The sequence below is a fragment of the Diadema setosum genome, chromosome 15, assembly GCF_964275005.1.
Source record: "Diadema setosum chromosome 15, eeDiaSeto1, whole genome shotgun sequence".
NCBI lineage: Eukaryota > Metazoa > Echinodermata > Echinoidea > Diadematoida > Diadematidae > Diadema > Diadema setosum.
In genome coordinates this window covers 11,016,733-11,031,303 of record NC_092699.1, presented here as the reverse complement: position 1 = coordinate 11,031,303, position 14,571 = coordinate 11,016,733, and the positions used below count along the sequence as shown (strand labels likewise).

General features: G+C 37.5%; 1 protein-coding gene and 1 pseudogene across 2 annotated transcripts in view; one reads left to right on the top strand and one right to left on the bottom strand.

Annotated features, from left to right (window-relative positions):
• The window catches only part of LOC140239201 (F-actin-capping protein subunit beta-like), a 191,202-nt gene that overhangs the window by 64,502 nt on the left and 112,129 nt on the right, over positions 1–14,571 (top strand). Inside the window, exons 6-9 of one of the 2 annotated variants that reach the window (XM_072319082.1) lie at positions 7,570–7,632; positions 9,005–9,124; positions 9,857–9,933; positions 10,854–11,408. The exons of the other annotated variant lie outside the window; for it this stretch is intronic. Coding sequence (XP_072175183.1) covers positions 7,570–7,632; positions 9,005–9,124; positions 9,857–9,933; positions 10,854–10,938 — 345 coding nt within the window. The 3' untranslated portion in view covers positions 10,939–11,408. Of the gene's footprint in view, positions 1–7,569; positions 7,633–9,004; positions 9,125–9,856; positions 9,934–10,853; positions 11,409–14,571 lie in introns of those variants that run through there. 2 annotated transcript variants of the gene reach the window in all.
• Positions 1,134–2,142, bottom strand: LOC140239094 (uncharacterized; annotated as a pseudogene).

The window sequence follows — 14,571 nt, the reverse complement described above, 5'->3', positions numbered from 1 at the left end:
AGGCAATGGTATGATATTTCAGTTGATACAAAGTGCAAATTCTTTCAACCCAAATGAGGAAAAAAGTGATGGAAATATTATAGGATGATTATGATATACACTGTACATACTTATACACACTGTATGTCTCAAGAAATTGAATTTAAAATCTTGATAGCTTTCAGACAGACATGTACATTTTGATGGGATTATATAAACACAATATGATACAGTTGCACATTTTCATTAAGAAAATGAATTGCAGAACCTTCTCTCCTTCTTATACGAGATGATGGTAGGATATGTCACTTTACTAAGGACAAAATCTCTCAATCCAAACGAGGAAAAATAATATCAAGGAATTGTTATAGTACTGTACACACTTGTACACATATTGTACATCACAAGAAATTTTATTTACAGTTTTAAAAACTTACAGACGGACATTGACATATTCACATGATCTTATAGAACACAATATCATACATGAGCACATGCCATATAAAACATTATTTACATTTCTTTGTGTTTTGTTTTTGCCAGATGATAACGAAATATTTCAGTTTATGGTAAATGCAAAATTTGTTCTGCCAAATTAGGGAGGAAGGGAATTGTTACTTAGTCACAGGATATTTTAAAGATGTAAAACATAATTTTTACTGAATGGCATTCAGAAGAATATGATACAGGACACATTTCATTCAGACTATGATTTACAGTTATTTGTTACTTTAGCCATGTGGTGTCTTGTGTATTCTAGCAGAACAATGCTCATGTATTGATGAGACCAATAATTGGATGGTTTGGGAGGAGGTATGCAATTATTGTAAAATTGACTGATAAGGGAGATACTTGTAACTCTGTCGTGAACATATAATCTTACAGCACACATTCATATGGTTGAACGCACTATGTTGTATGTCCTAGGTGTATTAGCACTCATTATAATTATTTTTTTTTTTATTTAAATATAAAGCATGATGATGTTTCCAGATTTTATAGAAAGAAAATATTGTATTCTCACACACACACAAAAATCTATAATAAGCAAACTAAATGGGTACCCAGAGGCGCTGTCATCTTTAGTTAGAAATGTCTTTTTGTTTCATATCGGTTGTACATTGTATACACAGAACGAATGTTTTTCTTACGTGTCATATATTGTTTGCACAGCATTGTAAGGATTCAAGAAGTGCATTATGTTGAACATCAGCAACCTGTACTATCATACATTCAGTTTGCTTCATGAACAATACAAGTACAAGGCAGTCACAAAGACAGTGAAAATAATATCTTTAGTGCGATCAAAGTGCTCATGGTGAAGACTTCATGTGCTCTGGTGGTTGCACTGTTGCTTTCTTCTCTGAATTTATGTGAAAAGTTTATTTCATCAGTTGTTTCTGGATCAGCAGTTATTGTTGTCATGTGGCCGCTAGAAGGGATCATAGAATTTTCTGAATTGCCAATGTGTGTTGAGGGATGATGCACAAACTGGGAGCAAGACTGTGATGTTACTGGAAATGTTGGTTCGTATGAACAGCACTTGATGGGCAGAAGTGCGTCCATCCAGAAGACCCATGTCACGTGATTATTCAGTCGCACAGGTGTCCCCTTGAATGGAATCTTTCTTGCATTTTGGAAGCAGTAAAGAAAACCTGTGCCGTCACTGCCAAGTAAACACGTGCAGTTAACCTCATTCAATGTAGCTGAATATTCGGAGCGTTTTATGATACATTGTGCTGGACTTGGTGGATGTAGGACTTCAATGTAGGCATCTTGAGTGAAGAAGTGGCTTTCACCATTTATGTCTTCTCTCATGGTAAACAAGTATATTTGACTATCCTCAGCATTGATGTTCTGTATACCGAGAGTCACTGTTATGTAAGTTGATGTTCTCACACCCTGAACAGAGAAACGTGTGAATTGCTGAGGTGTGAGGCAGCCAGGAACCATGGTTCCATTCCTGCAGAAGAAGCAGGAGGAGTAAATCAAGTGAATCTCATATTCAAAGGTAGAGTCACTGGACAGAGGTTGATGGAACTCCAGCGACACATCTCTCCCTTCATAAAACTTATAGACTTCCACAGCCAGACTGTTGCTATTTAGGCACATCATCAGCGCTGTCACCAGTGGTAGTTTGAAAAGTCTGATGATGCTTCCCATTTTGTGGATCAGAGGCTTCAGTTTTCTGTTTGGAGACAGGAGAGAGGAGCCCAATCAATCATCAGACATTCATAACCATCATTAAAAAGAGTACAGTTGAACCTCTATTATCCGGCCTCCCTTTATCCGGATCTCTCTATTATCCGGACGCAATCTCGCCGTGATATTTTAATCTTTTTTTAAGAATTACGGGAGGAAAGGGGGATTCCCAACTCCTTGAGAACTCCTACACAAACACACATGAATTACATATACTTGATACATTTCTTAATAATTAGGTAAATCATCCCAAGAATTTATAAAAGAAAATGATTTCATTCTTGCAAACACGAACCTCTATTTTGGGGTCTGTTACTGAGTGTAACAATGAAAAGGTTGCAGTATACACATTACTACATGTGGTACTACAATGGGCTACATCAGTACATGTGTATGTATATGTACATGTATAAAGCATTGAGTCTCCCGTATCCGGCCAAATCCCTTATCCGGATGAGCCCCGGTCCCGACTTGTCCGGATACGAGAGGTTCAACTGTATTACAAGTATGTCATGCAGTGAATCCTTTCTTTTTTTGTATACTTGGGTAGGAATTTAACAGTGAAGTGACTTACAGACTACAGAGAACTTGATAATTCAAAATAAGAAACATTTAAAGGACAAGTTCACCTTCATTAAGTATTGAGAGAATGTAGCAATATTAGTAGAACACATCATTGAAAGTTTGAGGAAAATCGGACAATCCGTTCAAAAGTTATGAATTTTTGAAGTTTTTGTGCAGTAACCGCTGGATGAGAAGACTACTGCAATGTATGAATAACTTAGATGTCACATGCGTACAACAATATTAGGAAAATATAAAGAGAATTTCACAAAATTTCATCTTTTGAAAAAAGTATACATTCCCTTGACTCGTTACTGACATATGTTAGGGGTAATATTATTCCCCCCTGCCTTTAGAAAGAGGCAACTCAAGTGCTCTTTTATTATGCGAAAAAAGTGAAAATATGTTGAACTTTCTTTACATTTTTTTTATACTGTTGTACGCATATGACTCACAAGCTGTAGTAGTCTCCTCATCCAGCGGTTCCAACAGAAAAATTAAAAAAATTCATAACTTTTGCATCGATTGTCCAATTATCCTCAAACTTTCACTGATGCGTTCTGCTAATATTGCTGCATTTTCTCATTCCTTATGTTTATGAAGGTGAACTTGTCCTTTAATCTGAAATTTGTCTTCCAATTTTACCTCTTTACTCACTTGGTCTTTCATGCCTAAAATGCTTAAAACACATATATGCAACAGTTTTCTTTTTGTTGTTTTTTTTTTTTGTCTGCGAGTGATATTTGTGCAGTGTACTGATACTAGTGCTGTTTGACAGTGTAGTTTTCAACTAATGAAGAGAAATAAGTATTTCCAGAGTAAAAGCAAGGTCCATAAAATACGGGATGTATGGTTATATTCTATTCTAATGTGCATTACCCCTAAGACAATAATCTTTTAGAGCAATTCAGTCAGTCCGCAGCACCCGATAATTCGCTCGTATTTATTCAACTCGTATGCAAGCCCGCTCTAGGCTTGCATACGTAATGAGGTGCGTAAGGGGATTTTGTCCTTGGGCTTTCGACAACAAAAATACACCTTATGTTCACAAATTTGGTATCAAATTCAAGGAAAATATGTAAACTATCGTCACATGTGACTCAAATTATTGTAAATGAAAAATATCATAGCGTAATTTGAGCTTGAAAACTGATGAAAAAAGTAATTCGTGCAGTACACGTTCAAAACGTCAAAAAAATACCAAATTCACCTTGCGTCTCAATGAAAATGCTTTATTTGGTAGTCCATCTCCTAATCTTTGTATCCATGTAAAAATCATGACAATTTGTTGCTTAATCCGGTCAAGAACCAGTAAAATATACATCAATGTCAGTGCTGATCAGCTTGAAACCGTGCAGATCTCAAGAGTAAGCTCTCTCATTGGACAGCGCTTGCATTCAGCGCTTGCATTACGTCATTACGCTGCTACATAATGGTTTCATGCCACTTGCGGTTTCTTGGCACGCGTGTAGTTCAAGCGCTGAATGCAAGCACTGTCCAATGAGAGAGCTCTTTCGCGCCACCGTACACTTTGTATGGAGCATACTTCCGGCTTAGGAGTGAATTCTACAGACATTTCAAAACGGAAAAACTAGCATAAATCATGCTTGCGTCTCCTTGACTCCAATATATGATTAGCATCTAAGTTTCCTCTCTACGAAAAAGCCAAAATCAGAAAGAACAGTTTCTTAATCCGGTCAGGAACCAAAAAAGAACTTTAGACGACAAAATCTTCCGTGAAAAGCAGGTAAAATTTACGCAAATTCAACTGATTATATAGTCATGATAAGATCCGATATTATACGCAAATTTAGTATCAAAACAAAGATTAAAGTCTGGAGAACAATTTACCGTGACTTGTAGCCATGACGAATGTATGTACAAGTCGCTACACTGTGAAAACCATAGCCCTATCAAAGTCTCGCAAAATCTCGCACGACAAGACACCTTTCGAACGCAAAGATCGTCAACGAGAGTGCTGAATAAATCTTGCCGGATCGGCTCATTAGCATACGTGCTGCGGACTGACTGAATTTAATGAATGATAACTTTGCTTTCCAACTTGCTTCCAAAAAAGCAATCTATCAAAATTCATGCCAAAATGATTCTTTTTTTTTTTTTTTTTTTTTTTTTGCGGATGTGTGACACAAATGCTGGACTGACATCTGTGTACTAACATATATGAAGATCAAGTAACATGTTCATTAAAAATTTGTTCATTTTCAACTGAAAGGCATGATGTTAATCAGAAAAAGATGATAACAGCCCTTTAATTTCTATTGAACACTGTGTCTTATATCATCTCTAGACTTAGTGGTGAACACAAATGTTACGTGGACCGATCCTTTTTACTGTGGACATACCCAAATGTATATCAAAGCAAGTTGTCTGAAAAATTACCAATCTGAACAATTAAACTAATTCATCAACAAGGGTGGAATTTGCTATAGCAGTGTACATGCGTAAATACATGTACATGGCCTATGCTACTCTGCATTGCAAGAATTAGAATACATTGTACCAAGTTATGCGGTTATAAATCTTGTTCATGTTTGGTATGATGTCAAAACTCAAATGAATTTACTTCAGCATAAAAGTGGGCAATTTTTGTGCACCTGCTTTTAATCTAGGCTTAAAGGGGTCGTACAGTTTTGGTTGAGACCTAATTTCAGGTTTCTAATGTTTTTTTGTGAGATAATGAGAAACCTCTTATGAAATATGAAAGAGCATGTAATTCTATGAGGAATTCAACTTTTATTTGAAGAAAATTGGTTTTGAAATGGCTGAGATATCCAAAAAAGAGCGATTCTAGTAGAGTGTGGAACCCACACTTTATTACGATCTCTTTGTTTTACTTTGTTTTTGGATGTTTCAGTCATTGCAAACCCGATTTTCATCAAATAAACTTTGAATTCCTATTAAAATGGTATGCTCTGTACTATATCATAAGTGTTTTCTTGGTATCTCGCAAAAAGTTAAAAGCGAAATTCTCATCTCCACCAATACTGTACCATCCCTTTAATTTAGTGAATGTTACTTGTATAATATCTGCAGATACACAAGTAGGAGTATTTCTGCACATACAAATGTTATCTCCCCAAGTATTTGTTGTTCTTATTTTATCATCACAAGAATATTCCATATGTATACTACAGTATATTACTGTTGGGATTCAAGGCTTGTACAGTAGTACAAACAAACCAGTACCAGCTTTGAGTAGCATGACTATTGAATGGGTTGAAATCTTTGATATAAATTTAGAAAATCCAGGACGGCCTTCAAAAAGGCCATTTGTATACCTGTCAAGACAAAGGAATGGACTCTGATGACATGTAGTGAAAATCTGAAGCAGGAATTTATGAAACATAACAGCACACATTGACATCCATATCAATCCCAGTGGCAGACAGTAGCATACACTGGTCTGTGTACAACGTAGGTTTATTGCCAACTGTAGTTGACAATGAACCTACATGTACCACGTACACTGATAGCAATAACACTCCAGCAGTACTTTGAATAAACCGGTAAAAACGATTTAGCCAATCAGTGAGTCAAACTGACTCCAAAGTTCATATCGTATTCATATTCATATCAGTGTGGGGGCAGGGATAGAAATTCATTGACTGAGTGCACTGAAGTAATGCCTGAATGATTGTAGCGGAAAGCAATATTCAGAATAGTCCCATTATCTCCTGCACTGATAATTCAAGATTTTTGAATAGCTCACATTAGCCAAAGGCTCAAGTGTGCTATTGCAATCAGTTATTCATCGTCCATTATACATCGTCCATCGTGTGTTGTGCGTAAACTTTTCAGTTTCTTTGTGAAAATCCCTTTCTAGATTTTCACCAAACTTGCCATGTAGCATCCCTTGTGTGACAGGATCTCAATTTTTTTTTTTCAGATGGGCACCATGCCCCCAAATTAAGGAATCTTTACAAATCTCCTTCTGTAGAACCAAAAGGGATAGAGCTTACTTTAATATTATGAGTTCTAAAGTATGTTGGGGACTGTAGTTTCAAGGTTGTTTGTGGAAGATCTGGGGCTGCCCCCCCCCCCCCCCTTTCTTGTTGCAGGGGGCAGCCAGGTTGAGGCCCAATAGTACATTTTCATCTTTTTCTTTGAAAGTGCATGGTAAACTTTTCACCAAACTTCGCAGGAATTTGGTCAGGATGATAAAACTACAAATAGGTACCATTCCCCACTTGTTGCCCCCAGGGGGCCCTTGATAACCCTATCAATCAGAGAATCTTTAAAAGTAATTTCCTATGAAACCAGAAATGCTCTGTTGAGTAAATACAACGCACATTAGTGAATTGAAGATACTCTCAATTTTGTTTCTTTATAGCAGATTTAGGGGTGGTTCCCTTAGGACCAAGACCAAATATGGGGGAGTTTTCGCATTTTAATCTCCTTTTTGAAAATGCATGGTCAATTTTCTACAAGCTTGGCAGGTATTATTGCCAGTGTTATAAAATATGCAAATGGGCACCATGCCCCCTTGAGGTCCCCAAAGCTCCCCAAGTTTGCTTCATATTCTACTTGGATGCTATTGAGCGTGCAAGAATTTTTTGGGGTGAATTTTTTATACCCCCTCTCCATGTGATGGTGGTGGTAATTGCACGGTATGATCATAATTTGTATGTGTGTGTTAGGTGTGTGTGTGTGTGTGTTTGTGTGTGTATGCATATTATGCTTGTATGAGTAGGAGGGAGGGGAGGGGTGTTGCTGGTTTACTTTGTACACCTTGTATGCCTCATAGTTTCTTCATTAAAGAGATTTTTTTTTTTTCTCTCTCTCTTCTTTCTTATGTTCCTACAGGATAAATCCCAGGGTAGGAATGCACACTACAAGCTCACATCAACCGCCATGCTGTGGCTACAGGTTAGTAAGAATTATGAAAACTTGGCTTGGAGCCAAATGGGCATTTAGCACATCAGGTTGATTGAATTAGTGCCCTTCTTGTTGTCAACAGACAAGTCAATCATTTGTGAGGGATAAAATCATTCTTGTTTAACTTGAAGCAATGTATATATGTGTACGTGGTTTAATGCTGTCACAGAAAGGCGTAATGCATTATACTCCCATTATCTTTCTGGCTGGTCATTAAAAGCTTGATCAAAGCAACCCAGAACCACCCCCCCCCCCCCCGAGACAAAACAATACCATAGTGATTAAAAGAAAAAACTAATTCTAAAACAACTGTCAAATGTGCATGTCATTCATTTGATTTTTTTAATATGTTAACCTACCTGAAAGGGTGTGTACAGTTCTGGTCGAGGTTAAGATTTAGCTTTTAACGTTTTGCGAGATATTCAGACACCACTCTATGAGATGTCAAAGAGCATGCAGTTTTAAAGGTAGGGGATACCTTTTACAGAACTCCCAAAATGCAGCAAAACATTAAATATGAACCTCAGGGGACTTGTTTAGGCCACTACTCAGAAATTTGGAAGTCAACAGTTATCTACAATTTGAATAATGCACAAAACTCAACTACTCAGTAGTTCTGTGTGTCAGCCACACTTAAGCCTTTTTGTTGCAGTCTTCTGTATTTTTTATCTATAAACACAAATCTAAAAGTATAAGAGCTGATGTAATAACATATAGAGTGTGTGGCAAGAATGTATATAGAAATGTTTGTAAGTTTTGATGAACTTCATTCACAAAATATACATGATGGACACACATGCAGTGCATGGGTCTGCAAAGGTAGCCTACTAATGTACTGGAATTTACGGTGAGCCCCGAAAAAAATTCAATTCAAAATCTAACGGTCAATACAAATGTACTAAATGTTACCTTCCACTTTCAATACTTTATGGGAGTTTCTAAAATGATACTCTCTTCAACATACCACTGTGTTTATACAACTCTTCATTTAAGGCATGCAAATGTGATTCCCTACCTTTAAGGGGTATCAACAGTTTATTCGATGAAAATCGGTTTTGAAATGGCTGAGATATCCAAAAACAAGGTGAAACAAAAAGATCCTAGTAAAGTTGTGGCATGTCACCTTTTATTATTAGCACTTTTTTGGATATCTCAGCCATTTGAAAACCAATTTTCATCAAATAACGGTTGAATCCTTCTTAAAATTACATGCTCTTTCACATTTCATAAGAGGCTTTTCATTACATTGTATCTTACTTTAAACATTCAAAACATGAATCCCTACCTCACCAGTACTGTACAGCCCCTTTATACCATGACATTGATACATGATGGACATGTTAATGTTACCTACCACCAACAGACTACCAGGAGTGGCTCAGGGACCGTGAACCTTGGAGGCAGCCTGACGAGACAGGTTGAGAGTGACATGCCAATCGGCAGCGGCAACACACACATATCCAACATTGGTACCTTGGTAGAGGTAAGGGCCATCCTATGCACCTGTTCTATGCACATGTAGCAAAAAACAAATCCTGCTTCGTGTTTTCATTGGTAAATAGAGACCCATTTATCAGGTAATTATCTTAAGAACGAAGAACAAACAATTTGTGAGAACAAATTGCTAGCGTCAAGTGAAGGTAAGGTTTCATTTGTCCACATGGTAATCTGAATAAAATCCTGTTTTTTGTCCCTTTCTTTTAGCATATTTTAGCATATTGTTGTGGAACACATTGCCAAGATACAACACTTGGCAGATGTGATGCCATCTAATACAACCATATTGTTAACAACAACTTGACTGTGGTCTCACCCTTTTGTTCTTGTTCTTGTTCATATTTTTTTTTTGTACTGCTGAAGCTGAAATATTTTATTTCTTTGTGTTATATGGTCAAGAGATACCTTCCACTTCTAAAACATGTTATGTTGTTTCAACAGTTTGTCTGGCAATGGCTGCATGTATTTTGTTCTTTGGTAGATCTCTGTCCACCCCCCCCCCCCCCCAACTGCCTCCTCCCCCCCCCCCCAAATATTCTGCCAATTAATTGTTATTTTCACTTTAACCCTCTGTGTACCAGGGACTTTTGACAGTGTATTCAACACTATTGGGTTTTCTGTGCCAATTGGCGCTCAAGCACACAGAGCATTAGTGAAGAATGTCATGCCTTATATCCTCTCATTCCATTTTCTACTCTGTCATTGATTTTGTGTAAAGGACATGGAAAACAAGATCAGGAATACCTTGAACCAGATCTACTTTGGCAAGACGAAGGACATCGTCAATAGTTTAAGGTAAGCACAGAAGGGTTGACTTGCAGCTGGTATTAAATATTATGTCTTTGTTGAAACCAATGCACTCTATAGACCCACTGGTGAAGGAAGTAATAGAAAAGTGCAATGTGGGTTCTTAACCTTTTTGAAACTGTCAAGTGGTAAATTTTCAAATTTTTCACGAGAGTAGTTTTTATACTCGATCATGTGAAATTAAGTTTGTTTGTTTTAGTAACATTGCTCAACATTACTAGTAATCAGGAAATTTCATCTTGTAAAGAATATATTGGAACATTTTGGAATTGTGGCCGTATCACACTGAGAAATGTGTTATTTCTACATTTGCAAAGTGCTCCTCTGTTCATAGGAGTTGTCATGCAAAGTTATTATGAATGTATTGGATTTTTAAAAACAGAAGAATCAGTTGTTTATCAGGTTGTAAAGAAAGAGAAATTTATTGAAGAACAAAGATACATTTAAGTTTCTGATAACCAGATTCATTGGATGTAGTATCAAAACTCCTACATTCAAGCATTCATGTAGTTCATTCTGTAATGGTGTCATGCTACAAAAAATGAGAATTGTAAACCTGCGTTGTAAGGATATATTTGAGAATGTTAGGTGATTAAAATTTATTTATGACAAAGAACACAACTGCGTGAGGCAGGCAACTTCTTTTAAAGTCATTCATAAATCTTTGATAAGCTGTATAGGCCAAAAAGTAGTTGGCAATCTGTACATACATTTGTATATTAACACCCAGGAGTTATCCGTGTATATAAGTGCGTAATACGGGTATGTATTATAGAGTATACATGATGACTGAATATATTTATATACCCTCATTAGTTTTTGAGCTTTTGAATGTGAGAAAAGTGTTATACATTAATCACATAAACTTATGTTTCTTTCTCACCTCTGTTCATTTGAATGCTGTGCAGGTCAGTGCAGTCATTAGAGATGGCCGGCAAGCAGAGAGAGCTAAACGCTGAACTATTCAAAGCCCTCAAAAATAAGGGACACTAGTCCGTGTGTCTGTCTGTCCTCTGTCTGTTTGTCCTCTCGTCTCCATCAGCATGATCTTCACCATGACAACAGATCTCCCATCCACCTCCCCCCGCCCCGCCCGCCTCCATCCTCCAGTTCACTCCAATCCAGCCCCTATCCCCTCCCTTCCCCTTCTACAAACATGCACCCTCCCACACCACCCCGATGCACACATATACATACATACACAAAGAGATCGGCTTCCATTGCCTTTTCACACCATCCCTACCCCCTGCTCCTCCCACCCCGAGCCCTACCGGTGTCATCTCCAGTCATCCAAAGTCGTCCGGAGTTACTTGAGGGTCGTCTGGATGCCTACCCGAGCGATGCCTGTGGTCCCCCATCTGTAATTCTGGCCGACGCCTAGCATGTTTTGCAGTGTCTACTAACAAGTGCAACTGCACACGTGAAGGTGTCTGTTACGTAGTTAGCAGAGAGGCAGCCAAGAGATGGCGCTCTTTAAGGCCCTGAGGCGTTTATCTCGCCAGGTCAGCTCAGCATTGATGAGCCAAGCAGGAAGACTGGAAAACATTGGTTTGGGATGGGAGGAATCATTCGCTTTTTATTTTGGCTTTTTCAGTACATTGTAGTTCAACCCAAATTTATTTGATATGGGTGCCTTTTTGATTTGTGAGCAACCATCTAATGAAGAGAGCAGTAACACGTTCATTTCTGAACTGGTTTTTGCTGCTGCACTACCAGAGGCTCAAAGCAGTGGATCTTTCTTTTTCAACCATCAAGGTTCATATAATTGATCTAGTCCCTGCCTTCTTGATGAGAAATACCTAATGCTTGTATAAAATCAATGATGACTTTAAATGTGCTTCCATGATTAATTCAAGATTGTTAACTCAGTACACCGACATTGTGCTCCATTCCCCGTGTTACGTTTGAAAGAAATGCATGGGCGGATTGCCCTAACTGGTGGATATTAGCATTGTGCATGTCGCTTACATGGAAATGGTGGTATTTTTAACCAGCATCCACTGACTTGGAGTGGGAATGCCCCGTGTGTTCTTTATATCATCTGGATTTGTGTCTGTACATAAGCAGATATTCTGCTTTACATTACATTTTTGTTTTGTTTACCCAATTCATTCCGGTTTTTTGCCATATGGCTGGAGATCATATTGCTTTTTTTTAACACAAAAAAGGAGACAGATTTTCTTATTGCATTGCAAAGATGATTAAAAAGCAAAGAGAGAAGTACATTTGCGAGGTTGTATTGGTTTGTGAATATTTCATTCCAAGAAAGAGAAAACGATATTTCTAACTATTGTAGGTAGTGTTGACATATGTATACTAAATTCCATTTTATTGATAAATTCATTCTATTGATACACCGTAGGGCAGTCATCTCCATTATAGCTTTCTGTCTTATACTATGAAACAGAAAACAGAAATAGCCTCGTTAGGACATGTGTGTTATGTTGTATGACTGGAAGCTTTTTTTTTAGTGTTTGTTTTCGATGTCATGACAAAAACACAAATATACCCGTGTGATGTCGATGCGTGGATGGGACATACGATAGAAAAGTCTGAACTTTGATAAATGTCGTATGTCTATGAAACTCAGAAAATTTCATTGATTGCACTCATACATACAATATATACACACGCACTGTGTATATATATATATGTGTAAGTAGGATTTCTGCATTTACAAATGTGTACGCCGATATCCTGGTTGCACTTTAGAGTATTTAAATTTCATATTCCAAAGGTGTATGGGTTTGTAAGAATATTGATGTAAATCTTTATTGACTTTGTAGTACAAGTTATGAGGAGTCCAGAGGTGAAGCATTTAAGTCCCTGGAATCCATTTGAATGTTCTCTAAAATGGGTACATTGTAGATTTAAAGCTTACAGTTATTTTGATAAAAGATAATTTAGCATTAGATTAATTTTCTCATGTGTTTTGTGAGGGCACACACAGCCACATATTCTTTCCACTTTATATACTTGATTTTTGAAATGACATACTATGAAAAGTTTGTTTTCTACTGTATAATGTCTCCAATTTAACTTTGAATGGAATGGAATTCACTACACTCATAATGTGATATGTTTTGTGGTCAAAACATTCCTAACATTCTACACTTGCACGTCTGTATGTCACCATGCAAATGTACATTCCCCTGTAAAACAGAAGTCAAATCTAAGGAGAAACAAATGCTAAGATGCGTTTGACTTAGTGTTCAGATTTTTTGAGTCTGGTTCGGTTTAGCTGCATGCACACATTTTTGTGCAAAAGAGTCATCAATATGTTGATGTGATCTGTGCTTCACAAAGCGTTCATCCATGTAGGTGAAAGAGAATTGTATGTGATCGAATTGTGGGTATTGTAATTAACACTCCATGTAGCATGCTTTGCACGCATTTGTTAGGTTCAGATCAGAGTGATTAACACCTTAAGTTGTGTGCCCATCTAATTGTCAACCACCCTTAGGCAGTCTTTTACCGATGTGCTACCAAATATTAAATGCGTGTCACATGAAGAGCTCATACTGTGTAAGGGAAAAATAACACTAGATTTCTCAGTTACCTCATTGAAAGTGAGCTGGACTCAACTGACGTCACCATCCATGCAGGCCACTCTTGGTCCTCCATTGCTTTTTGGCAGATCTGACTAAATTGAATTCATGTCTTTTCAGCATGGTGGGAAATTTCAATTTCAGTATAAATACACTGTAGATGCTTGAAGGCATGTGCTACTTTGTGTCAGGAGGCTGATTTGGGATGGAGTGATGTTCCTCAACAATCACAGGACAGATTTTCTTAAAGGGGATGGCTAGTAACTGATCAGTGGGAATCAGTGGGAATGCTGAGGGATGATTGTTCCAATCCTTGTGGGATTCATTTAAGAGTACATTATATATCTATTCTTGTGTGAAAATTATTTGCTTCAGAATGGTCTCATATTCAAGTAATGTGCAGTTTAATGTTTCCAGGTAAGCGTCCCTGGTCAGTGACGGGGCATTAATCTGCACATTACTTGAATACGAGACCGTTCTGAAGCAAATAATTTTCACACAACAGTAGATATATATAATGTACTCTTAAATGAATCCCACAAGGATTGGAACAATCATCTCTCAGCATTCCCACTGATTCCCACTGATCGGTTACTAGCCATCCCCTTTAAGATCTTGATGTTTAAAACACATGCTAGTGTGAAAAAATACCCTGTACACTTATAACTTTACTGTAAACATGTTCTGACACTCTGTCGCCATGCATTGGAGCTCGGGAGGAATTCACAGTCACTCCCATGGATACATTAGTGCACCTGTGGGTATGCACAGATACACATCCAAGACAAATTTCCAATGATATGTGACAAACACATGTTCAATGATTGTATGTTACCCAACTCCACTCAGCGCATACTGTATGCCCCCAATGTTACTCTTCTAGGGAAGTGGTTGTAATAGGAACCAAGAATCATAATTATGCAGTTGCTAAACTGGTGTTTGAGTGATTGTACTTGTCATGGTATCACCCAGGAGTTCTTGTTTTACTCACTGTTGCTTTAACTAATTCTCTCTATGCATCAAGTCAGTAATTTTGTGTATTCCATTTGGGCAATTTTCATGAAATTGCATAATTTTT